General features: G+C 38.8%; 2 protein-coding genes across 2 annotated transcripts in view; one reads left to right on the forward strand and one right to left on the reverse strand.

Annotated features, from left to right (window-relative positions):
* Positions 1–20075, forward strand: part of LOC121522876 (coiled-coil domain-containing protein 148-like) — a 51804-nt gene extending 31729 nt beyond the window's left edge. The window contains exons 10-14 of the mRNA XM_041807549.1: positions 13465–13605; positions 15677–15795; positions 18905–19022; positions 19179–19313; positions 19863–20075. Of these exons, the coding sequence (XP_041663483.1) occupies positions 13465–13605; positions 15677–15795; positions 18905–19022; positions 19179–19313; positions 19863–20006 (657 nt within the window). The 3' untranslated portion in view covers positions 20007–20075. The remainder of the gene's footprint in view (positions 1–13464; positions 13606–15676; positions 15796–18904; positions 19023–19178; positions 19314–19862) is intronic.
* A 1845-nt stretch (positions 20076–21920) lies between these two features.
* Positions 21921–24383, reverse strand: upp2 (uridine phosphorylase 2). Its single transcript, XM_041807461.1, has 7 exons — positions 24223–24383; positions 23991–24105; positions 23754–23912; positions 23492–23606; positions 23196–23405; positions 22958–23104; positions 21921–22810 (listed from the first exon to the last, which is right to left on the reverse strand). The coding sequence occupies exons 1-7, from the start codon at positions 24273–24275 to the stop codon at positions 22668–22670; spliced, it is 942 nt and encodes a 313-aa protein (XP_041663395.1). The 5' UTR covers positions 24276–24383; the 3' UTR covers positions 21921–22667.
* Positions 24384–26845: the final 2462 nt, after the last annotated feature.

Here is a 26845-nt window from a genome sequence, read left to right on the forward strand (position 1 = left end):
GCCCATCTCAGGAAATGGATGTGGCTCCAGCTGCCAGCTGAGAGGAGGATCAGGAGAAGATGGCGGAACTTTCTTCCAAGCTGGGAGGGCCAACCGAACCTGGGGCGGGGCTAACTCCCCACATGACATCATGAGGGGAAATTCTGAGAATGGCTTGTTTCAGCACACATTTCCTGAAAGCTGGAGAAACAGACAGCGGGAGGGAATGGATTTTCTGATTGTTGTGGGGATTGTGAACAGGCAAGAGGCACATATTTTTGCTACAAAAGCCTGAAAAAGTGTATTTTGCATAATATGTGACCTTGAGATGGCTGCATCTTCGGGTCATTGTCCTGCTGGATAATGGATCTTCTCCCAAGCTGTAGTTCTCTTGCAGACTGAATAAGACTGTCTTTAAGAGTCTCCTAAATTTTGCTGCATTCATTTTGCCCTCTGCCTTTACAAGCCTTCCAGTGCCAGCTGTCAAGAAGCATCCCCACAGCATGATGCTGCCACCATTACGCTTCACTGTGGGAATGCATCTGTGTATACTTAAAATGCACCTATGCAATCAAAATATTTAGTATTTAGCACAGAAGTATGCAGAACATGGGCACGCTGATTGACTGGACAGTCCCGAGCAGTTGGAATTCTAAGCTAAAAGTAAGCAGATGCATTTATTAGCTGAAAATAATGGTTAAACAGGCAGAAATTTGTAGTAGTAGAATCTCAAATTAGATATTTTGCTACTATCAAGGTCTAAATAAAAGAGCTAGCTGAAAGTGATCAATTATTTGGTGTTTAATATGTTTGGACTTGAGAAATAACGATTTTGCAAAGTCAAGTACAGTCAGACTTTAAATGTCATCCATTGGAGATCTTGTTGCTTTAGCGTAGCAAGGTCCAGGCTACTCCATTTAAATCTGCAGTCATCTATCACTGCTGTTACTGTAGCAAGATAGCATGTGACTAAGCTGTTAAATTTTGTAAGTGATTTTTTGCAAATAAGCACTCTGCACACCTCATTTTCTCTGTGCTTCCCTTAATCAGATGCGGACATTTATTGGATGATTTTTGCTAGTGCTGATCTGGGTCTGACCTCATTAAAGAGGAGGACTGAGGCTGTTTTCAGTGGAGGGTGTAGTGGGAGAAATCCGGGGTAATTGATTTCAGAGTCAGCTTTTACCCTTCTGTTCTGGAAAGGGCAAGACTGTCACACAGACCCCAGCTTCTTCTTGAGAAGGCCATGCAAAGACGACTGGTTGGATTCATGCATGTGGACACAGATGACATTACTTATTTTTGGGCTTGTTCATTTTTAGAAGGAGCTCCAGATGTAATATACATCACTGAAATAATATAAATTAAATGAAATGGATTATTGAGATAACTACATACTATTTCATGCATGGGAAGAGGCTTATTTCATTACGATTTATCTCTGAAAGACAGACTCTTCTTCTGAAATCATCAGCTGTTTGTTCTGCAGCGCTCTGGCTGCTCTAATTAGCTGGCATTGTTCTCCGTGCTCCTGTTCATTCCAGCCTTTTATTCTGTCCTTGCGTTCGTTTTGCCTCCCACTTATATCTTGCTTCCAGGCATCTTTGATGAGCGATTGTGTTTCCCACATGAGTAAATAAAGCCTGGAGGATGACAGATTGTTTCAGCATGCTCAGGTGGGAAAGGGGTGTGCAGGACAAGCAATACAACAATAGAAAGAAGAAAGATATTCATAAGACAAGGGATCTCCTTTGATTGGAAACACTAATTCTCAGTGTCCTGCTCTCTAGATTTTTGACAATACAAACAGCAGATTGACTTGTGTCTCAGTGATCTTAGTGCCCTTTTCTGCAGTAACCAGTATTCTCTGTGTGTGCTGATCTTCTAGTGAGTAAAAAGAGCTTCTCTTCCTTCCTCTAGTGGCTGAATGAAACAAGTTCTATCCATTCAGACAGCCTGGGGCCACAGTTGATAGTTCTCTAAGGCAGGGGTTCTCAACCTTTTCAGCCCGGGACCCCCAAAATAAAGGTGCCAGAGACTGGGGACCCCACTGTACCTGAAGGTGGTTGAACACGGCCATGCACATTCAAGAATAGTCCTGTAAAGACAAGGCTGCCCAAGGAGGTATAAAGGGGGATGTTTTCCAGGACCCAGCCATACTGGGGTTCCATGAAGGTCAGCAAAACCATGGTCCATTGTGAAGTTAAGTTGTGAAAACCATATTCTGTATTTGACCTGAATAATAATTACTCTTATCAAAAAAACAAATATCTTTATTTATTCATTTATGTAGCAAATAGCCTTCTTAAATGAAAAAACATTTGTTAAAAGCTTAATTCAAATGAGTTAGAAATTTCTTACATTGCTTAATAATGGCAAAAAATGGTGGAAAAGGTGGTGAAATTGGATTTTTGAAGAACATAAATGGTGTACAAGTGGCAAAAAAATTGATAAAAGCTGCAAAAAATCATCAAAATTGAGTCAAATTGTGCACAAAAAGTGGTTAAAGAGGATTAAAGTGTCTGAAATGGCTTTAAAGTGCAATAAAATGGTGGAAATGAGGTGGAATGGGATGAAAAATGGATATAATCTGGCAAAAATGGGTTAACTGTGGTTAAAATGGGCAAAAAGTGTGTAGAAAGTGGTTAATAGTGGCAACAATGGGTCAACAATAGGCAGAAAGTGGCAAGAATTGGTTTAGAAGTGGCAAAAACAGGCAGAAAAAAAGTGGTGGAAAGGGTTTAAAATGGACAAAAATGGGTTTTAAGTGGCAAAAATGTGCTAAAACTGCTAAAATTGGTGTTTTAAAGTGATGAACAAGGGTTATCATTCTGTTAAATTTGTGTTAAGAGTCAACAGTCTAATCTAAAAAATGTTGTTGGTTTTTTTAAGGCATCTGGTGACCCCCTCTCAGTGTCTTGCAACCCCCAAGAGGGTCCTGACCCCAAGGTTGAGAATCACTGCTCTAAGGAATTAGTGGCCCGTATTTGTCTTACACCGTGTTCCAAATTATTATGCAAATGCTATTGATTCAGATTTTATTAAACAAATCTCCCAATGATAATAATTTTTTCAAAAATAAAAAAATCTCAAAATGCACTGTTCCACATTAATATGCACAGCACAGAGTTTCAGAACATTTTATAGGTTCTAAAGAGCTAAAAATGGTCATGTGTTGAATTTGCAGCATTAGGAGGTCATATTTACTGAAATCAAAGCTATTTCAATAAAAACATCTTAACAGGACAAGTTCATGTTAACATAGGAGCCCTTCTTTGATATCAGAAAGCTCCCCTTTTATCCCCCCTAATGGACGGCCTTGTCTGCACATGACTATTCTAGAATATTCATGGATGTGTTCAACCACCTTCAGGTACAGTGGGGGTCCCCAGTCTCTGGCACCTTTATTTTGGGGGTTGCAGGCTGAAAGGTTGAGAACCCCTGGTGTAGATAATGGATGGATGATTTAAATGGACATCATGCATCCCTAACAACATTTTGACTGTGTTTCGTGCTATTATTGTGACTTTTCTGAAAAATACTAAATGTGTAGTTATCTCTTGGCTGTAAAAAATGTTTATTTTATTAGAATGCTGTATTTTGTGTACATATTTTGCAGGGCTCAACAGCAGAGTGGGATAGAAACGCCTACAGGATAGTGGAGCAAATGCCAGCTGAGTTAAGTGAGTTTGATGCTATTGGCAGTGATGATGAATGGCTGCAAGATAAAGAATTATTAGCAAATGCTAGCCGTAGTGACAGTGAGGCTGAGGGAGCCAACCAGGATACTGAGACTGAGGGAACTATGATGAGAGCGCTTTACCAAAGATGCTAACAGGTGCCATGATTCTGCATGCATCTGTAAGAATGAACATCTGCAGGCAGTGGAAGAGAGAGACTTTAAAATCTAAACAGGAGGATTTTCCCCTCAATTATGTTTTTTTGTTCTATTGTTTTCACATCATTTAACCCTCAGGCCCTCCTTGAGCCCTTTTAGGGCTTTTGAATTATATTTTTTGCTCTTATTTCGGCAGTTATCATGCTAAGATGATATTTGACAAAGATGTTAATTTTTTAACAAATTTTTGAAATTTCGCTATCCACACTGTGTTGACAGAACTTTCCACTGTGTGGACAAAAACCACACTCTCCCTCCTAAAGCCCTTATAGGCCTCATTGACTACCATTAAAACCACTTAGTTTCATTCTGCTGCCACTGCAATACAGAAATAAGAAATCCTGTAAATTCCTTTGTAATTCAGTCATTCAGAGGTAAAAAGGCAAGGCAAAAAAAGACTCCAAATTTCACCATTTTTTAATGTTTGCAGAGAGGCATTGTGGCATTGTTTGAACTGATAGGATAAATCAGTGACTGTAGGCCAGTGGAATTAATTATTTCAACTTTAAATACTTTTGGTGTTTTCTATGGGTGTCAGAGTCTGGTGAAAAATTAAAATTATAGAAATGAATTCATATGTGCTATACATGATGAGGACTGGAGTTAAAGACCAAAAATTAAAAAAAAAGTTTTTTTTTCTTTCATGTTTAATATTTCTCAATATATCCAATTTCCCAAAAGGGCGTTAAGAGGGAGAGTGTGATTTTTTGAACTATTTTTTAATTTTTTGTTAATATACAAAACTTAATAGTATGTCAAAATCAGTGTTGCTGCTAATCATTGACATATCCAAGACTGATAGTCCCTGCACAAAAAAATCTGCTTTGCATTTTTCAAATAAAAAATAATCCATTTTTTGTGTCAGAAAATGTGGCATTATGTAAATAAATTGGCATTTATAGGGTTAAAATTATAAAAATTAATTCACATCCGCTATACATGATGAGGGCTGAAGTTGAAGACCAAAAATTTAAAAAAAAGTTTTTTCATTTATTTTTAATACTTACAGTATATCCAATGTCCTAAAAAGGCTTTCAGAGGGAGAAAGTGATTTTTAAAATTTTTTTTTAATACTCAAAACTTAATAGTAAGTCAAAATCAGTGTTGCTGCTAATCATTGACATATCCAAAACTGATAATCCCTGCACAAAAAAATCTGCTTTGCATTTTTCAAATAAAAAAGAAGATTTTTTTTGTGTCAGAAAATGTGGCATTATGTAAATAAACTGGCATTTGTAGGGTTAAAATTATAAAAAAAAATAATCCGCTATACATGATGAGGACTGAAGTTTAAGGCCAAAAATTTTAAAAAAAGTTTTTTCATTTGTTTTTAATACTTATATCCAATGTCCTAAAAGGGCTTTTAGAGGGAGAGAGTGATTTTTTTAAAAGAGGGTCTGAGGGTTAATATAGTTTTATTTACAGTGCTTTACAAATTTATTAGACCACCTGTCATATTTGTCTCAAAGACCATCCAGCATCATGAAGTGCTTTAATGCGGACTCTTTCATTTTCAGTGAGCTCTCCATGTTTTACCATTTTGAACAGGAATGAGGAATTTCAAACTGAATTCACCCAAATTTGAGCCGGCTCACTGGGCTTCTCTGAGAAGTCAGAAATGAATCAAGCATAACATTCAACCACTGAAATTCATTTTTCTGTTCAGGAATGCAAGTAAATAACTATAATTTGACATATTAATCAAGAAATAATAATGCGCTTTACTATTTTTTCAGTTTTTTTTTTTCTTTTGTAAATCAGTAAATTTGAAAATTCATGGATAATAATAATTATTATATTTTAGCATTAAAAATATCATCTGGGTTAAAGAGCTTCTACATATTGGTGTGTTAACCATTGCAGAAACATCAAAAATGATTTTGGTTTTACCAGTTTTTACCAATGCTGTTAATTTAGGGCAGCTGTGGCATAAACCTTACTTTGGGTGGTGGTCTGATAAATTTGTTAAGCACTGTACATGTTTGTGAAAACAACACCTGCCTCCTCAGCCTTGATTCACAGTGTGCTTATTCAACATTTTCAGCCTTGCATGACTCCATTCCTGTTTCTTTCACTCATCTGTTTTACATCTAATCTTGGACATAAAATAAACGTAACTGGAATGTTTTGCTGGCTGTTTTTCCGCTCGCTGACAGAAGACGTCATGATAACTCTATTAACAAAGGCTTTGAGGAGAGGAGAGGCCATCATCCTTTTGTTATCCTGACATTTCTGCAGACATTTTAATGCTGCATTGAAAAAGGATGGCTGCCCATTTCCCTTTGAAATCACAGAGAATGAGATTTCATTGACAAATTGCTGGAGACTGTTCATAATGAGTGTTTTATTCTCTGTGTGCTTCTTATAGCGCCTTTTCATCTCCGCCTGAAAAAGAAAACATACAAAACACACTCATCCTTTGTAGTTCATCCAGTGTTCACAGCAGATCTAAGCTATGCTACGATACACCTTCAGCTGCACTGTGACCTACGGTGATATCACTAACAGGCTGTAGATGTTTTACTTTGTGAGACCATAACAAATCAAAGACAGTAATCTGCTTCATGTCAGTTCAGTGCTCTCACTAGAATATGCCTTCAGACCCTCCCACTGGGTTGTTTACATACTTCATCTCTCCAGAGTGGAGAACATGCAGGTATCTTATCTTAGCCTGACCTTGATGAATGGTGTAATTATGGGTGCTTGTTTTTCTTAATTTTTCAAAAACAAATGCTCCTAATTAAATTTTCAGAGCCAGATAAGGTCCAGAGAGGTGGAAAGAAAAATCTATAAAAGGTACCAGAATAGATTTTTAAAGGTCACATATTATGCAAAATACACTTTTTCAGGCTTTTCTAACAAAAACATGCCCCCCTGGCCTGTCTGCAATCCCCCCAAGAAGCAGAATGTCTGCGGGCAATCAAGCACATATGCACTGTGGCAGAGGTTTTACTGTATTATCTTGAATTTCAGCACTGGGCTTGGTTTTGGGCTAGTTTTGGGCTAGTTTTTATCGGCCATTGGGCTGGTTTTGTCACACAGACCTGGCAACCCTGGTGCTACCGTTTTTAGAGCAGTGAAGAAGAAGCAAAGGACCCACTGCAGCAGCAGAGAATGGTGTCTGCGTGACAGTTATCCTCTGAATGTGATCGTTAAAATGCCTTCCAGTCTGGCGCTGTCGTACACAACAGGAAGTGACATAGTTTATCAAAAGTTAACTAACTTTTGAACCATAAATCATTGCCTCTTACTTGTTTCTCCTCTTGAAGCTAGCTGGTGTGTTTTCCCATCGATGCTATTGATGCCTTTGAATCCCTTGCAGCAGCATTTTCAGCGAGCCTGGAGTTCGCGTGACTTTTGGGGACTTTAATGATGAAATGATGAAACCCACACCAATAAACCCAATACTGAACATCTTTTTATCCATTTTAATCCAGTTACCACCATTTATTGCCACCAGCTTGAATGCTAGTGGTAATTGGCTGCATTGCAGCCAATGGCAGGCTGTTCTGTAGTCATGTGATGCTGCCTGAATAAAGCATAAAGGAGAGAGATAAATAGAGCCTGTGATGCAGCCCCCTATATTATTATCTTAATATTTAGCAGTAAAACTCAAGATAACAACTTTAGGCTCACAGAGATGCTGAACATTATGATTCTATTTGTTGAGCCGTGATCTGAGTCAAATAAAGGTCTAAAATAATTTGCTAGTCTACACAGTCAGTCCAGAAAGTTCACTACTCGGTATCAGTATCAGCTGATACCCAAGACCATGGTATCTGAAATGTATCAGGAAGGAAAAATGGTATCGGACCATCTCTAATTTAGAGGACACATTCAGATTTGTCCATTTAGAGGGCACTAAAAGGTGGAAATCTTTAGATTTGTCTATTAAGGGGGCGCACATATCCAATAGTGGAGAAAATAATAAAGTGAAAGAGGCATTTCTCCATACAGAGAGAGTGAATTAGATGCATTCAAAAGCCTTCATGACTGGCTGTCCCCAAACTCTCTAAGTTTCTTGGAAATGTCAATATATTCTCCTCAGACCGCACAAAGTGGCATGTGAGTACTCCTTCTGTCTTCAGTGTCTGATTGGTTGAAAGTCACCACTAGACAGCTCTGGTGGAGGGCCCTTTTGGATGTTTTAACCCTCTAAATCACTGATCATCAACTGGTGGCCCGGGGGCCAAATCAGGCCCCCAAAAGCTCCCTGTCCGGCCCCCAGAAGATCAGAAACAAGGAAAAGTAGATGTTCTGGTTTTAGGAGTATCTTTTGGCTTCAAATGTCTGCAGCTGTTTAACACATCCCAAAAACAATTACTACTGTAATAGTTTTAGAATGATCTGATTTTAATCTGTTTTTACAGAAATTCACTCGTCAACAATTGTTAGTAAATATCTTTTTTTTTTTAAATGGGGTAAGACTGACAGAAATGTTGCAAAAATGGCCAGAGTAAGTGATGAAGAGGTTAGAGCAGTGTTACTCAACCCTGCTCAACCAAAGAGCCAAACTGATGAAAAATACCTTTGCAAGAGCTGCAATCTAAAACGGCTTGAAGTAGCAATAAAATTAGGTGAAGGTGGCAAAAATGCTCCAAAAGTGGCAAAAAATGAGAAAGAAATGGGAAAAAAGCAGTCAAGAGTAGCAAAATAGGGCAAAAAATAGGAAATAAGTGGTAAATGGTAAAAGGTAGTTTAAATGGGTAAAAAGTGGTGAAAAATGGTGAAAGGGACAAGAATGGGATAAAAGTGGCAAAAATGGGAAAAAGTGGCTTAAAGAAGTGGCAAATATGGGCCAAAAAATAGGAAAAAAGGGGTACTTAATGGCAAAAGGCAGCTTAAATAGGTGAACTGTGGCAAAAAAAATGGTGACAAAGGGCAAAAATTGGGAAAAATGTCAAAAAGAAATGGCAAAAATAGGCAAAAAAGTAGGAAAAAAGTGTTTTTAATGGCAAAAGGTAGCTTAATTGGGTGAAAGGGGGCAAAGAATTGTAAAAAGGTCAAAAATGGGACAAATGTGGAAAAAAATGGGATAAATGGGACAATTAAAGCCTTCTGTTAGTCTGGGAAACAAACTGATCAATGTGATTAATCTCTGAGGGGGAATAATATTTCAAATTCAGACTTAAAAGAGCCACATGAGGCTCAAGAGCCACACGTTGAGTATCACTGGGTTAGAGAGTGGAAAAATGGGTTGTAGAGAGGCACAAAGGGGCAAAAATGTGCAGGAAAAGAGGTTAAAATGTGGAAAAAAATGGCAAAAGAGGAGAAAAGGGGCAAAAGTATAAAAAAAAGGGTATTAAGTGGCAAAAATGGTGCAAAAAATCAATGAAAAGGTGTTAAAAAGTGGGAAAAACTTACAAAAGTGGCACAATGGGGATAAAACGTGCAGGAAAAGTGGTTTATAAGGCAAAAAGTTTCAAAATGGGTTAGAAGTGGCAAAAATAAAGCAAAAATAACCTGGCAAAGTAGTTTAAAGGGGTTAAAGAGTGGCACACAGGAACTGTAACTGGCAGGAAAGTTGCAAAAAATGTTTTAAAAGTGGCAAAAATGATCAAAAATCAGTTAAGAGGGGCAGATATGGCCAAAGGAAGTAATGAAAAGGGGTTAAGAGTGTCAAAAATGAGTTACCATTGGGGAGGGCCCATTCTTTGGGATTTTCAGGGCCCGGACAGTTCTGTGGGCCGGCCGGTCTCTTTGTGTTCTGCTGCATCATAGATAAAAGGGATAGATCTCACTGGTAATACAGAAAAATGTCCTGCGTTTTGAGAAGAAATACTAATACTAATACTATAGTGTGTTAATCAGAACAAATTATTTATAAATTTTTCGTTTTTTGAAAGTCCAGCCCCCAGAGTCTCTGTCAAGACTAGATCTGGCCCTTGTGCAGATGTACTTGATGACCCTGCTCTAAATGCTAGAAAATGGACCAAATGCTCTCCTAGGAGCCCTCTTCAGGTGAATGAATGAACTGCTCTTTTTGATGCCCTCTGAATGGACATCATTTGACAAACGTGCCCTTTTAATGGGAAAATTTCAGTTTATTCCATTTAGAGGCCCTCAAAGAGGGCAGTACATTTAATTTTGTCTATTTTTGAATATTTCGAGGGCAGCATAAAGGCATCCAAAAGGCACTTTCGTTCCTTTTTTTCAAACATTACAGCACCTAGAGGGAAGACTGCCGCCCCCTCTGAGTCCACCAGTTCTGTCTGGTGGTGCTGTAAACCAATGACATGCTGCAAACAGAGAGAGTACACACTAATGCCTCTTTGTGTAGTCTGAGGAGTATATTCTGACATTTTCATGAAACACTTCACAAAGAGGATTTCATGTGGACCGCTGTATAGGCATGAAGGCTTTTGTATGCATTAATTCACTGCCTGTGTGTGCAGAAACGCCTCCTCCAGTTCAGTCTTTGCTGGTTTCTGTTTGTGAGCACCCACGAGGTGACTCAGCTCATTTGATGGAGTTTCTGACAACTGTGTTAAGTAAGCTAATTCTCTTACTTCCATGGCTCCCAAATAAACCTCAAAACTTACTCTGGGCCAGCTGAGCATTCACAACACGAGCTGAGAACAACCCACTGAGATTATCTAAGAGATGTTTTTGTGACTTCTTGGACCCTGATGGATTCTTAAATGCGGGGATTTGCTATTTTTATTTAGTTACAGAAAATAAGCAAAGATTTGGACGCCACCTTTGCAATAAGACGGTTTGTGAAATTTCAGCCCTGCTGGATATTCCACCATCAACTGCAGGTGATAGTATTAGAAAGTGGAAGAGTTTAGGAACAAAAGCAACTCGGCCAGTGCAATCATGCCAACTGTGAAGTTTGGTGGAGGAGGGATACTGGCATTGATAGCCTCAACCTATCCGTGGAGCTTTGCCCTAATGATGCCAGCCCCGCCCCTATCTGGCTGAAAACGTCCCATCAAAATGAATGGCAGTAGATGGGAAAGTTTAGGTCATTTATATAAAACCGTACATAATTCTGGAAAATAAGAGTCCAAATCCAATAGTTAGTAGGTTATGCATGAAGAATAGGACATTTGATTGGCATCTTGGCCAGGGTAAAAGGTTGCTCCACAGAATGAATGGGCACAAATTCCCAAAGAAACACTCTAAAATCTTGTGGAAAGCCTCCTTAGAAGAATGGAGGCCGTGGAAGCAGCGGCATATCAAATTACATGTATTTAAATACCATGTCATTACAGCCTCTGTTGGCTGCTTAGTGTATGATAGACCAGTGGTTCCCAAACTTTTTCCATAAGGCCCCCCGCCACTCGTATCTAAGGAAAGCTAAGCCCCCGAAACCCCATCAGTTTAAACTGTTTTAATGACCATCCCATTATAAAAGGCCTATATGCGCATGTTCTTGACTGAAGGGCTGGGTATAAACTGTCCAGTATTACTAGAGTCTTTTTGGGCCACACTGGAAAAGAAAATAAGAGGATCTTTTAATTTTCAAGAAATTATCAAGATTAAAGAGTCATAAATTTGAAAGAATCATTTTATTTATTTATTTATTTTTACTTTGAAAGTCATAAATATACATCGACCAAAACGTAGAATTTCTGAGATAATAGAGTGGAAATGTCAAAAACTCAAACACTGTCTTCTGTTTCTTTTCTGGTAAATTTTTGACTTTATTTATGATGTTAAAAATTTGACATTTTTGAGTTTTTAGTGTCAAGATTTAATCCTTTTTTAACCCAGAAATTACTTTTTTTTTCTCATAAATTTCTATCTTTTTAAACTCTGAAATAAGGCATTGTTTTATTGTAAATATATATTTTAACAGCTAAAAAACTTATATTTTCACCCCCAAAATTTAACATTTTTGAGTTTCTAGTGTCAAAATGTTTGGCTTTTTAACTCAGAAATTTCACATTTTTTCTTTTATATTTCTATCTTTTTAAACTCTGAAATGATGGAACTGTTTCTTATAAATTTTTAACTTTAATTGCAATAAAAATATATTTTCACCCCCAAAATTCTGACTTTTTTGTTAAAAAATGAGTGGATTCTTTTTAAAAAATGTTTTGTCTTTTTGGTTTTTCCTACGCTGCTGTACATCATGTTTCTAATTATGATTTAACAAAATATAAATATGCACATCTAATTTTGACAACATCAGAGCAAAGAGGGTCCCGCGCCCCCCCTGAGATCTTTAACACCCCCCCACGGGTGCTTAGACCTCAGGTTTGGAACCACTGTCATAGACGATGAACACTTTTAACAGCTTCAAAGCAAAAATGCTGTGAATACTGAAAAGCACTGAAGGAGGGTTATTCCGGCTTATGTTGACACGTGAATCTGCTGTTGAGGTTTTGTTTAGGTTTGGGTTTTTTTTAACTTTGACATTTGAATATCAAGGCTAAGTTCCATGAGGCAACATTGGAATCACTGTCAGTACCAAAGGTTGGGCACACTGAACAACAAGGCAGATAGCCAGCCCACTTAAACATGATTACACCGAGCACATGGGGCATAATATTTACACTGCTCTTTATACACATTTGCTATTTAAATTTGTTCTTCTGGTTCCAAAAGTCCATTTTGAACAGTCATGCACCGTAGAAACCAACATGCATGAGAGAAAATGTTCCCTCTAAAGAAGATCCCTGTTACCCTGCTAACCGGGTCAAATTGACCCGCATTAGAGGCTCCATTGTTTTAAATCCCCTCTAATTCACACAGCTGCTGCCTTTTCTCAGGCAGACATGAAATATGATTGACTTGTTGATACCGCGGGTGCTAATGTGTGTGAGACCATGTTAATTTGCACCTCATTCCTTCAGGGATCCCTAAGCTGTCCTCTCCTAGATCTGTGAAACGGTCAGAATGCAACAATTTTAATACCCGGCACGCGGCGGAGAGGCTGCTGCATAACAAACCTGTCACTCAAAATCCAAGCTAGTGCTGGACTGTGTGTGTGTGAGTGTGTGTGTGAGACTGTAGATATAAACCTGGATGAATAAAGATTGCTTTTTCTGCAGAGGAAACACGATTTTAGAGGAGAAATATTCATCAACTGGGATGTCAGTTTTTGGGTTTGGTTCAGCATTATTTTTAGACAAGTGTGAAGACATTAAAATACAATTTATTTCACAAAAGCATATCAAATTCAATAGCATATTAATGCATGATGAGAAAGAAATCCATAGTGTTGAAGCTGTTCATCCTTTTTAATAAAAGCTGCTGTTTTTGAGGTCAAGTTTTGCCCAACAAGTTTGAGAACAATGCTGATCTGTTAACCCTTTAGGCTTAAAAGTTTGGTGGGACTTTAAGTCTAAATGTGTCAGATTCTCATATAAGGTTAAACTTTCCTTTTAGAATAAATTCTAGGGCTCAAACTGAAGCATTTTCAAAGCTCTGAGGGGTCCTGACATGATCTTACACAAAGAGTGAAGGCAGTTTTCGACACCTCCTCTGAAGTTCATGCCACACTTTGGCACCATGGCAGCAGGGGCTCAGCTGGTTGTCTCACTGTGACTTCTCTTAAGACAGCCGTTGATGGACAATAAACCTGCTCTTTTCTTTTTTTTTTTAACTTTGGTGTGTATTTGCATGTGTGCTTGCAGCTGCAGCAGTGGCGGGCCCAGCAGGAAGAGGTGGCGAAGCTGGAGGCGGACATCGCTGCAAGGCAACGAGAGGAGGAGGAGGCGAGGTTAAAGAGGGAGCAGGAGAGGGAGAGCGCTGTCAGAGCACGGCAGAAAGAAAAAGTAAGCACGCCATCACGCTCATCCTACAACACTAATGCATCTATAGGGTTCTAATTTCAAGGCTATTCTCGCCTTTTTTATTTCTACAGTTTCTTATCTCAAAGTTTATTTTCATAAGGATAAAAATAAGATTATTGAATTTATTTTGCATGCTCACAGCAAGCTCAAGATAAATGAAAATGAAATAAAAACTTAGACAACTGAAATCGCATAGAGGGATATTAACAATGCACCAAGAAATTCACAAAGCAAAGAGGTAATAAAAGCCGTATTGGCTCAGCTGGATCCCAGGCAGAGATATAACCATGATTTGTGGCTCTTTTATGTCTTAATTCAAAATATTATTCCCCCAGAAAATCTTAGAAAAGGGAAACTTTGACCTCAGAAATGTATCACATTAATCAGTTTGTTTCCTAGACTTAACAGAAGGCTTTATTTGTCAAACTTAATTGTCCCATTTATCCCATTTTTGCCATATTTATCCCATTTTTGCCCCTTTTCACCCAATTAAGCTATCTTTGTCATTAAATAGCACTTGTTTCCTATTTTTTTTGCACATTTTTGCCATTTCTTTTTGAAATTATTTCCCAATTTTTGCCCTTTTTCACCATTTTTTGCCACTTTTTGCTCATTTAAGCTGCCTTTTGCCATTAAGTACCCATTATTGCCCATTTTTTGCCATTTCTTTTTTGCATGTTTCCCAATTTTTGCCCTTTTTCACCACTTTTTGCCCATTTAAGCCACTGTTTGCCATTAAATACCACGTGTTTCCCATTTTTGCAACTCCCCCCCCATTTTGCGGGTCTTGACTGCTTTTTGCCCATTTTTTTTCTCTCATGTTTTTTGCCATGTTTTTACCACTTTTGGACCATTTTTGCCACCTTTAACTTAATTTTATTGCTACTTCAAGCCGTTTATGCCACTTTTCACCACTTAGATTGTGGCTCTTGCACAGGTATTTTTCAACAATTTGGCTCTTTGGTTGAGTAACACTGAGGTAGAGTAAGGTTCAACCCTACAGTCCTCCTACAGTCATGCAGAAAATTACTCCCAAATTGTTCCAACTGCAATTTTTGCGAATTTATCAAAAAGGAAAAATGATATATCACATTAACATTAGTATTCAGACCCTTTATTCAGCACTAATGGCAGCAATTACAGCCTGGAGTCTTTTTGAATATGATGCTTTGTGCACCTGGAGTGCCATTCTTCTTTGCAAATCCTCTCAGGCTCAGCCAGGTTGGATGGGGACCGTCAGTGGCGGCCATTTTCAGGTCTCTCCAGAGATGTTTAGTTGGGTTAAAGCCAGGGCTCTGGGACATTCACAGAGCTGTCCCTAAGTCACGCCTGTGTTGTCTTGACTGTGTGCTTAGGCTCATTGAAATCTCTGTACTTTGTTCCATTCAGCTTTCCCTCAACCCTCACCAGTCTCCCATTCCCTGCAGCTGAAAAACACCCCCACAGCATGATGCTGCCACCACCATGCTTCACTGTTGGGATGATATTGGGCAGGTGATGAGTAGTTCCTGGTTTCCTCCAGACATAACATTGAGATTTGTTCAATTCTGGCTTCATCAGAACGGAGAATCTTGTTTCTCACATCATGCATGTGCTGTTTTGCAAACTCCAAGTGTGATTGCAGGATGATTTTATTTAAAGCACACAGAGGATCAGATTAAAGCCTTCATTGTTACAATTATCTTTGTGTATTGATCATTTTTTTAGTGATTTTCCTCACAGGTACGAAAACACCAGAGTGTGCACGTGTTTGACCGTTTCATTAACTCTCTGCTCAGGGGTCCACTAGGAGAACATGAGAGACTCTGATTAATGAGGGCATTTAGGCTGCAATGGATTCCATATAATTTAGCACAGCAGTGTGACAGACATTGAAATATCATCTCATTCTTGGTGTTTACACTTATCTTATTCCTGCTCAGTCACAATCAATAGGACATGATGATCCAAAGAGTTTAGTGAGAGTCCAATTAGATGGAGTGTGGCTCTTCCTGTGGCTGTTGTTAACTTCTTTTTGTCATTCTTTGTAAATCAATGTTTTCTCCCCCCACAGGTCAGGCAGTTTTATTTAAAGCAGCAGGAGAGGAGGGACCTGCTGGAGCAGAGGGACCAGGAGAGACTCGCCAACCTGAGGAGAGTCATGGCAGAGCAGGCAAGGCGAGATAAAGAGAGGTGAGGAGGTGCACCATGGGTTATGAGCTTTTCAGATGCTTTAAAATAAAATTTAAAAAAATCCCTACGGGGACATTAAAGTCTATCTTATCTTATCTTAACAGTATCATAAACATTTATATGAACAGTGCACTGAAATCCAATTTTAGCATTATCACAGTTTTGAATTTTCAAACTTTAATAATATATCTAGCAGAAAGCTTACTTTACTCTAGTGCAATAACTTCATCCTCTTTAATATCAAAGTGAAAACAGATTTCTCAAAAGTAATGAAATTAAACAAAAGTATATAAAGTAAAAAAAAAAGTGAATGCATATATATAGCTAGTAATCTCACTATAAGTGGAATAGAGATCAGCTGAGTGAAGTGAATGTCCAACGAGTGATTGTAGTATAAAGACACCTGTGTCTGGAAGGTCCAGTCTCTGGTTCATCAGTATTCTTGGCTACCATTACACCATGAAGACAAAAGAACACCCCGAGCAACTCAGAGAAAATGTTATTGAAAAGTCTAAGTCAGGGGACGGATACAAAAAAAATTCACGGTTCTGATTCTTTGGGGGATTGTGGGCAGGTCAGGGGCACATATTTCTGTTAAAAAAGCCTGAAAAGGTTGTTTTTGCATAATGTCCCCTTTAAACCATTTCTGTGTAGCGTTCACTGTATGCTTCAGGTCATTATCTTGTTAGAAAATAAATCTTCTCCTAGGCGTACTTGCAGACTGAATCAGATTGTCCTCCAGATTTTGCCACATTCGAATTACCCTCTACCTTTAGAAGCTTTCCAGTGCTGGCTGCTGAGAAGCATCCCCACAGCATGATGCTGCCGGTGTCCACCAAACACTATATCTTGTCTTATGGCCAAAATTAAATTCCAAAAAGCCAAATTATATTGACCATGACCAGTGATGGGAATAACAGCGCTGAAATAAACGGCATTACTAACGGCGTTATTTTTTTCAGTACTGGGTAATCTAACTAATTACTATTTCCATCGTTACAACGCCGTTACTGTTACCCACAATTAAATGGGGCGCGTTATAAACTAAAGCTACTCATTGAAGCTCTTGTCATCTGACTTGGCTCTCAGCCTCAGGCGCTGCAAAACTGTTAATTTTTTTCTTTGGTGCGGGAGGAGGGAGGGGCTAGACAACCACATAGTCATGTGGAGACAAGGCTGCCCATTGGGGGGGGGGGATTTCTGGGGCCCAGCCATACTGGGAGCTAGCAAAACCATGGTCCATTGTAAAGTTAAGCTGTGGTATTTTATATTTATCCTGGATAATAACCACTTTTATCAAGGATAAAAATTTAAATTCATTTGTGTAGTAAGTAGCCCTCTTAAAAATGTAAATCCTTTTGTTGAAAACAGAATTCAAATACAATGAAAATAGTTAAGATGTTTATAATGGCAAGACGTGGTGGGAAGGTGGTGCAATTGTATTTTAAAAGTAGCAGAAATGATTAGAAATGCCAAAAATTAGATAAATGTGGCAAAATAACCAAAAAAAAAAAGCAAAAATGGGTTTATTTAGTGGTAAAAGTGGATTCAAAAGTAGCTGAAATTGCGTTAAAGTGGCAAAAATTGGTGGAAATTTTGTGAAATGGGATGAAAATTGATATAAACTGGCAAACAAAGGGTTAGCTAAGGCAGAAAAATCAGAAACTGGCATAAATGGGGCATATCAAATTGGGAAATGTGGCTTGAAAAGTGGCAAAAGGGGTTAATAATGGCAATAATGTGTCAACAGAGCCAGAAATAGGCAGAGAGTTGCAAGATTTGGTTTAGAGTTGGCAAAAACAGGCAGAAAAAAAAGGATTTAAAATTGACAAAAAATGGGTTTTAAGTTGCAAAAATGTCTTAAAATTGGTAAATATTGGTGGAAAAAAGTGATGAAAATTGGTTTAAATTTGACAAAATTGATGTAAGTGGCAACAGTGTCATTTAAAATAGGTTCTTAGTTTTTAAAGGCATCTGGAGACCCCCTCTCAGTGTCTTGTGACCCCAAATGGGGTCCCGACCCCAACATTGAGAACCCCTGCTCTATGCAACTGGCTTGTGACACCTGCTCAGAAAGAAATCCAAATTCTTACATATATTTAAACTAAAGAAAAATGAAGCAATAGTTACTTTCCCGGGTAACTAGTTACTTTTATAGTGGAGTAATTCAGTTACTAACTCAGTTTTTTTTTTACTTTTTGGGAGAAGTAACTAGTAACTATAACTAATTACCTTTTTTTGTTTGTTTTAAAGATTTATTTTTGGCATTTTTGCCTTTATTTGATAGAACAGTGGATAGAGGGTCGGAAACAGGGAAGAGAGCGGGGAGAGACATGCAAGAAATAGTGCCACGGGCTGGATTCGAACCCTGGTCACCTGCGTATATGGCGCGCCTTAACCACTCGATTACCGGCGCGCCAAGTAATTACTGTTTTAAAGTAACGTGCCCAAAACTGACCACGACTGATTCATAAAATCAATAAAAGGGTAAAACATCGCAGGGGGTGAATAGTTCTTATAGGCCCTGTAACGGAGAGGTGACTTATTTGATTTCATTATATTGCAGTGATCCTGCAGTGTGAAAGTAAATGTGTACACATAATACAGTATGGTTCTAAATGCCAGTTTTCAGTGAGATTGGTTAATCTTGCCCAAGTAACTTTAGAAAAATTTAAGTTGCTGCATTTGTAAGATTTATTTTTGGGCTTTTGTGCCTTTATTTGTAATGGACAGTGAGTAAAACTGCTGGATTTGAAGTCACCAGCTTCTGTTCATGGGACGTGAGGACATAACCACTACTAGTGCCCCAAGATTCAGTCTGCATTCTAACAAATCCAGTTTGTTTACATTTGCCTAGTATTTCTCTGCAGACAGTCACAGGGACAGGCATTAATACCTGATAATGGTGTTGACTCGTGAAGGTTTTACAAAGGGATAAAAACAGGTGATGGCTGAGGCGCTTCTCTCTGGTGGCTTCCATAAAACCCTCCACAGCCCGGAGGCCTGCTGTGTCAGGAGCGATAGGTGATGGTGGTGCTGGCCTTGGCAGAGGAGGAGAGAGGTGCTGTTTAGCTTTGATGTCCACACCCTCTGTGTTCTCTCCCTTTAGGGTGCAGTTTCGGGCAGAAATGTTGCGACAGCGACAGGAGGAGAGAGAGGAGCGTGAGCTTGAGCAGCAGAGAGAAGAGGAAGAGAAACAGCATCGCTTGGAAGTTCTCCGAAAACAGGTGGATCACTATCTGCTCTCAGATTCTCAGTTTACATGACCTACAAGGGGAGACTCATATTTATCTAAATCAAGGCGTCACTGCCACCTAATGGCAGAAAAGGGAAGACAATGTTCTGTTATCACTCCATAAATGTTTCTCACCTTTTTATTTCAGGTTGAGGTGGTGGCAGAGGCAGACCCAGAGAGGATGATGGCAGATACTAAGGCTTGGAGGAGTCGCTTCTTGAATTTTAAGGAGTTTGAGCTGCAACGGCCTCTCTACAGTATCAACACGTACACAGACACACAGGTGAGTCATGATAACATCCACCCTCCTTTAACCTTTAGCTTTGCATGATAACAAAAGCTCTACAGCTGAGTGGACATTTACCTCACACTCCTTATCTGTGCTCCACATACAATGAGCCTGCACGCCCTGTTTCCCCATATTTGTTGATGATATACAGAATGTTTAGTTCCGTCCTGGGTGAGACTGATCAGTGACCCATGCAGGGGAGGAAAATTATGCAATCAGATCGGCTAGTCAAACATGTCTGTCCTCATCTAGAGAACATTACACACACACAGCCTTCATCTGAAGGCCAACCACTCAATCAGTGCACTTTACAATCTTTGTGTGTGTTTGTGTGTGGGCTTTTGTCGTAACTGCAGAGTGGGGTTTACATATAGTCAATGTGTAACAGACAAAATATGCATATCTTTCTTACAATACCAACCACAAGGAATTACTTTTTAATCTAGTTTGAAGTCCTGAATTTGAAGCCTGGTGTGTGTGATCTTGCATTAAACACATGGACATTTATTACCTACTATAAAAATGTTTCCCTCTGTTTTACAGATCGTGTCTGATCCTCGAGTGCGGGTTGAGCAGGCTCTGCGAGAGGCTGGTCTGCACCATAGCCGCTATGCCAAAGAGGTTCTATCTATCATCCAGCCGCCTAAACCTCCAAGACCAGATACAAAATCCATCATTAAATTCTAACTGAGGTCATGTTTTTGAAATCTTGAAAACTCTACATCTGATACAGTTCAATTAAAGATAAATAAGTGAGAGTGCTGGGATCATTACGTTTGGAACAAAAGCTTTTTCTAGTGGCGTTTATGCTTACAGAACTCATGGCAATCGGCGGAAGTTTTCAGAAGCTTTGTGTGTAAACAACTGTTATTTTCCCTACCTCGACCTTAGCCTGAATTCCCCTGCAAGCCTTCTGAAAATTTCCACTTGATGTCATCACCAGGACAAAATTTAGGTCATTTCATGACTGGTGTAACCAACCAAAGCTATGTTTAGTATGTAGAGAGGCTGCTTTATGCCCTTTTCTTCTCATTCACAGATACTGGGAATACATCCAGTGATACACTGTAGAGACAAAAGTATTTGGCCACACCTGGTAATATATTGAATTCAGGTGTTTCAGTCAGACCCATTGCCACAGGTGTATAATATCATCACCCAGCCATGCAGTCTCCATTTGCAAACATTTGTGAAACAGCATGGGCCCTGAGCTCAGTGCCTTCAGGTGTGATGCTGTGATGGATGCCACCTCTTCAACAAGACAGTTTGTGAAATGTCATCCCTGTCAACTTAAGTGATATTACTAGAAAGTGGAAGCGTTTAGGAGCAACAGCAATACAGCCACTGAGTGAAAGACCACATAAAATCAAAGCAGGGCCTACGACTGCTAAGGTGCATGGTGCATAACGTCAGACAGGGTTCAGAGCTTCATGAATGGGTTTCCATGGCTGAGCAGCTGCATGCAAGCCTCCCATCACCAAGTCTAATACCAAGCGTCAGATGGAGTGTTGTAAAGCACACTGACACTGGACTATGAAGCAGTGAAAACGTGTTCTGTTCAGTGATGAAACACACTTCTCTGTTTTGCAGTCAGATGGACAAGTCTGGGTTTGGCAGATGCCAGGAAAACATTACCTGCATGACTGTTTTGTTGTAACTGAAGTTTAGTGGAGGAGGGATAATGCTATGGGATTGTTTTGTAGACCCTTATCTCCATTGAAGGGCAATCTTAATGCTTCAGCATGCAAAGGTTCCAGGTTCAAGGTTCCAGGCTTACTTTATTATCCCTGTGAAGAGCCATTTGTTTTTCAGTCAGCAGTCAAACATACAATCATAAATACAGCATAAAGACAATAAATAAAAGCTCAGGAAATAACAACAGTAAAAATACATAATAAAAAAATTATGCCGTCACAGGATTTCTCATTTAAAAGCCAATGGCTGCAGGGAGAGCTACATAATTGATGGCTGTGATCAGCAAGGATTGAATGGGCCTTTTTGAGGCTACAAATGTGTTCCTTACACTTTTACAATGCCTTGCAGTCTTTTGTGGTCCTGATCCAAATTATAGAAGGAAATGTTAAAACAGAGTCAATAAACACCTTGATAAAAGTATTATCTACTTTACATTACCAGTGGACGATGCTATGCTTCTGACCTTGTGGCAACAGTTTGGAGAAGGCCCTTTTCTATTCCAACATGACTGTACGCCAGTGCACAAAGAAAGGACTATAAAGACATGGTTAAAGGAGTTTGGTGTGGAAGAACTTGACTGGCCTACACAAAGCCCTGACCTCAACCCCACTGAGCACCTTTCGGATGAACTGGAACAGAGCCAGGCCTTCTCGTCCAACATCAGTGCCTGACCTCATAAATGCTTTACAGAATAAATAGGCACAAATTCCCACAGAAACACCTCAAAATCTTGTGGAAAGCCTTCTAGGAATAGTAGATGCTGTTCTAGCTGCAACAAGGGCTGCAACTCCATGTTGGAGTACATGCATTTGAACACAATGTCACTGAATACTTTCGTCGTACCTTTTTCTGCGTTGGTCTTTTGGGTAATGACCAAGAGGGCGTGTTTAAAAAAGACTTAACAAATTAAACTGATAAAAGTTTTATTTACTACAAAATACAGATTTCAATGATCAGTACTGACTTTACATTGTATTTAAACTCCAGAGAGCAGTGTGTAATAAGAAACAGAATATATGTGAGTGATAGAACATGTGTAGAATACATCGATTAAATTTAAATGACCTATCTGCACATATTTTATTTTCTTACTACTGAAATGCGCATTTGCAGGGAACAAGCTTGACAGAAGTAACTGCCCACCTGTCTATGGTTATTAAAAACTACATGATGGTAGTAGATGGAGGAAAGCCTACTTCATCTTGTATTTTAAGAGAAACCTTGTTCCTTGTTACATTTTATAAGGCTCTCTTCTACGATCTTTGATCAGGTTTCTTAAAAGTGCACATATTCTCTGTGAACTTGATTGTCTCATTTAGAGGCTGATTAATCAAGAAAACTTTGTTTTTTTGTGTATGGTGTCACATGTGTAAGTTTAATGTTCAAACAAACAACAGAACACAGAACAGAACACAATCTTTAGACGTTTTTACCTTACATAAGCACTGCAGTATTAAATATGACATATCTATAAGCACAGTACTCAACATCTTTGTTTCATAGACAAAATCATACAAATCTTCATGGCTATTTAAATAAGTGTCTAATGCCCATATCAACATGTTTAACACATTTTATATACATATGCACATATAAGTCAAACTATTTACACTGCTTCTGGGAAGCTGGGTTGAGGTGGGAAACAAAGGCGTCTTAGACAATGAGTCCCAAACGTTTCTTGATAAAGTGGGACACCAGGGCTTGAGGTCTCTGCTGGTACTCCACCAGAACGTCATGTGAGGAAGTGATCTGGTCTCCCTCGAAGCGATTCAGCAACGCAACACACACTACAGCAGCTGGAGAGGAAAAGGAGATGGCATTGGTGCTTATGTGAGGTACACCTGCGAATCAGTTCTACATTCTCTACTACTTATATCTTGAAGCATGCCACTTCTAGTCACAACATATACACATCAGTAAGCTGTGCATTGCTATAAAAATACCTTTAAGGCCACAGACGCGGCACATAGCAGCAAACACAGTGGACTCCATTTCTATATTCCTCACTCCTGCATCAAAAGCCTTCCGCAGATACTCCAGCTTCTCTTCGTGAGAAAAGGAGCAAAGAGCTCCATCAAGCCGGCCTTGGCCTAGAGAGAAACAGAACAGGATTCGTCACTTCTGAGCAACCTCTAAAATATGTCGGTTAACACAACACTGAGCCTGAGATGCTCTTCATACCTTCATAGAAGTCATGCGTGCACATGGTGTTTCCAATCACTGTAGGGATGTCTTGAAGCTCAGAGGAGCATTGCAGAAGTTCATTAGCAACTCCTTCATCTAGCTCTGTGCTACGTGTGATGACTTTCCCCAGAACCACCTGCTCAAACTGGGGTCGGAAGGAGTAGTCCACTGCTTTATCTGTGATCACCACGGTCCCAGGAGCAAGACCTAAAGGATACACAAGGAACGAATTATATTAATTTCTCACTAACAGAAAAATCTCTGATAAAATGAAAACAGTACAGCGCTCTTACCAACACCTCCAGATGTTCCAAGGCGAAACAGAATCACATCACGGCATTGAGCATGGTGCAACAGTTTGATGAGCTCATGCAGCATGATAGAGATGGAAGGGACACCCATGCCATGCTGAGACAAAACAAGATCGGGGTTGAAATAACTTCAAATAGCTCTACAACATTTGGATAATTTCCCATAAAAAAGAAAGCAACTAGAACAATTTAGAGTGCTTCTACTGATAGAGAGCAATGGGCCCATTTAATTTAGAGTACTTACACTGATAGAGAGCACTGGGCCCACTTTATACATGCAGTAGCGATCAGTTCCCTCACAGATGTCTCTTATTTCCTCTGGATTTCCAGACAGTTTCAGCTCCGTGTGGATGAACTGGGCAAAAGCTTTCATTCGATTTGCACTGCCCCCAACACACACAAACTAGCAAACAGAGAAAAAGAATGAGTTAACTCTGCTTTCAAGCTTTCAGATTATGTGACTGATTAAAAATGTCACTACCTTAATATCTCCAAACATTTCAGGAAGGTTGTGAGTCTTGGTGCTGAGGCTGAAGTGGTATAAGATATCCTCCTCCATAGTGTCCAGGTAAGGGTTTTTGACCTGGACCTGTTGTCTAAGCGCAGTGTTGGACATAGTTACAAACAGAAAACTCAACAAGTAGTGAATGGCATCTCCAAATTTGATGCATTGGATTATAAGAGGAGAAGTTGGTTAATTGAAAACTACTCACTTGATGTACTCATTATGCTCATTTCCCATACAGTTCAGTAAAATCGGTGCCATGGCTGCAGATTTAGCTGTAAAATCAGGTTTTAAAAAGTCTTCTTGCTGTTAAACGTCCAAATCCTCGTCCTAGCTGTTACAGAATAAGCCTTGTGTCTGTCTGCAGAGCTGATATAGAGGTGACCCCTGGCCTGACCACTGATTGGTTCCACGGAGAGGAGTTGCACCTGCTCTGCTCTCACAAAAACATCATCCAAATCATCTCCAAAACAAACAGAGCCTAAGATAAGTAACCTGGTAATGATAATTGGTCAACTTCCAAAGTGTCATTGTACCTTCAAAGAGAAAACAAAATGTATCAGAGGCAACAGAAACAACAGATGTGATGCAAACCTCTGACTAAATCTGCAAAATATTTACCTGAATGTTTAGGGTCTTTAAAAATAGCCAAATTAAGGACAATGAGTAACTGCTGGGTTATGACATAAAGAAACGTCAAAGAACAGATAGATAACCTCTGACACTGGCACGCAATTCACTGGCATGTTTAAACATGACAGCGGAGGAGGTTTAATGTACAACCAACAGGATCTCAGAGTTCTTCCTGCAAAAGTCTACATTATATCATGCAACGTGGTTAAAAGGAACATAGCATTTTGAGGCATTTTCTTTATACATTACTGTCTTTTAGATTTACATTGTAGACAGAAATACACCAGATACCTGCAGAAGCATATTACATTTACACCGGACTTTTTTCACTGTTTTCTGAGTAAAAAATTTGCTCTGTTTGCCAGAATTATTTTTCCCACAAAGTTTTCAGTCAATCTTTGCTCAGTTTAATTTCAACAATTTATTGCATATGTAACAAAAACAAAGTATGAGACTGTTGACAGCACCAGACATTTTTGACATAATGTGAACAATCCTCCCCAACCCTGCCTGTACACACCCACCCTAAATCTCACAAAAATTGAGAAAAAATAAACAAAAGATATTAAAGTCAAATAAAATTAAAAAATGAAGGAACACACAAATAATAATGATTTTTGCTCGGTTTTTCTGATTTTATTGTTCTCTGTTTATCTCAGTTAGTGATTATGCTATTGTAATTCGAAGATAGAGGGGGAAAAAGTCAGAAAAACAGTGAAAAAAGATCGTTTTCTCATTAATTTGAGGTAGTTATTTATCTAAAGTGCAAAATTTAATTTTATGTAAATGCAACCTGCTTCTGTACATATGTGTATATTTGTAAGAAAATTATATATAATATAGACATAAGTATCTGGCCACCTGACCATTACACAAACAGGGGCTGTAATGACATTTTATTCAAATACATGTACTTTAATACAGAGTTGCCCCCCATGTGCAGCTATAACAGCCTTCACTCTTCTTGGAAGACTTTTGCCTGTCTGCAGCCATTAAATCTATTCCACAAACAATTAATATTGAAGTACTTTAAGAATGACTGGCTGAAATTTACTGTCATAATTAGTAGTGCTGCAAAAATGACCAGAAACAGTGGTGAAAAGGGGTTAGAGAGTAGTAAAAATGGGTGATAAGTGACAAAATGGGTTGTGAGAGACAAAAAATGGTAGAATAAGTTGTGAAAAGAGGTTAAAATGTGACAAAAATTTGTAAAAGAGGAAAAAAGGGGCAACAATTATCAAAAATGTGTTACAAATGACAATTGTGTAAAAAAAAAAGTAACGAAAAGGGGTTAAAAAGTGGCAAAAATGGATAACAGAGTGGCACAAAAGGGATAAAGCATGCAAAAAAGTGGTTTAAATTGGTTAAAAAATAGCAAAAATTGGGGTAAAGAGGCAAAAAGTAATAAAAATTGCTTAAAAGTGACAAAAACTGGTTTTAAAGTTGCAAAAATTGTTGAAAAAAGTAGCAAAAAAGAAGAGAAGTGGCACAAATGGATAACAGTGGCACAATGGGGATAAAACATGCAGGAAAAGTGGTGTAAATGGTTTTAAAAAATTGCAAAAATTAGGGTAAAGGGGCAAAAAGTATTTAAAAAGAATAGCAAAAATTGGGGTTAAGGGGCAAAAAGTGTCAAAATGAGTTAATACTGGTGTTAAATCACAACTGTAGAAGGCCCATTCTCTAGGATTTTCAGGGGCCCAGCCAATTCTGTTGTCAGGTCTGTCTCCATGTGGCCTGCTGCATTATAGATAATAGAGATAGATCTCACTGGTAATGACTAAAAACATTTTGAAAGGAAATACAATACTACTACAATAATATTTCAATTAGACCAAAATATTTCTTCAGTTTTTGTGTATTTGAAAGTCCGGCCCCCAGAGTCTCTGTCAAGACAAAACCTGGCCCTTGTGCAAATGTACTTGATGACCTCTGCTGTTAGCTATGCCAGCTCTTAATCTTTAAACTCATTCTGGGTGTTTTTATTTTATAATTTTTTCTTTCCCCTCTATTTTGGCTTGACTCGTGTTCTTTTCCCCACTGTTGCTGTTTTAGCTCTGATCACTGGCCACCATCTCCCCGTCACGTCATAATTATTGTCTCTCATATCACACATACAAAAAACCATTACAGTCTGCATAAAAACAAATCCATTTTTATTTCAAGACAGGTAAAAAAAATACAAATATTAGAATAAT

The sequence above is a fragment of the Cheilinus undulatus genome, linkage group 15 (assembly GCF_018320785.1).
Source record: "Cheilinus undulatus linkage group 15, ASM1832078v1, whole genome shotgun sequence".
Classification (NCBI taxonomy): Eukaryota; Metazoa; Chordata; class Actinopteri; order Labriformes; family Labridae; genus Cheilinus; species Cheilinus undulatus.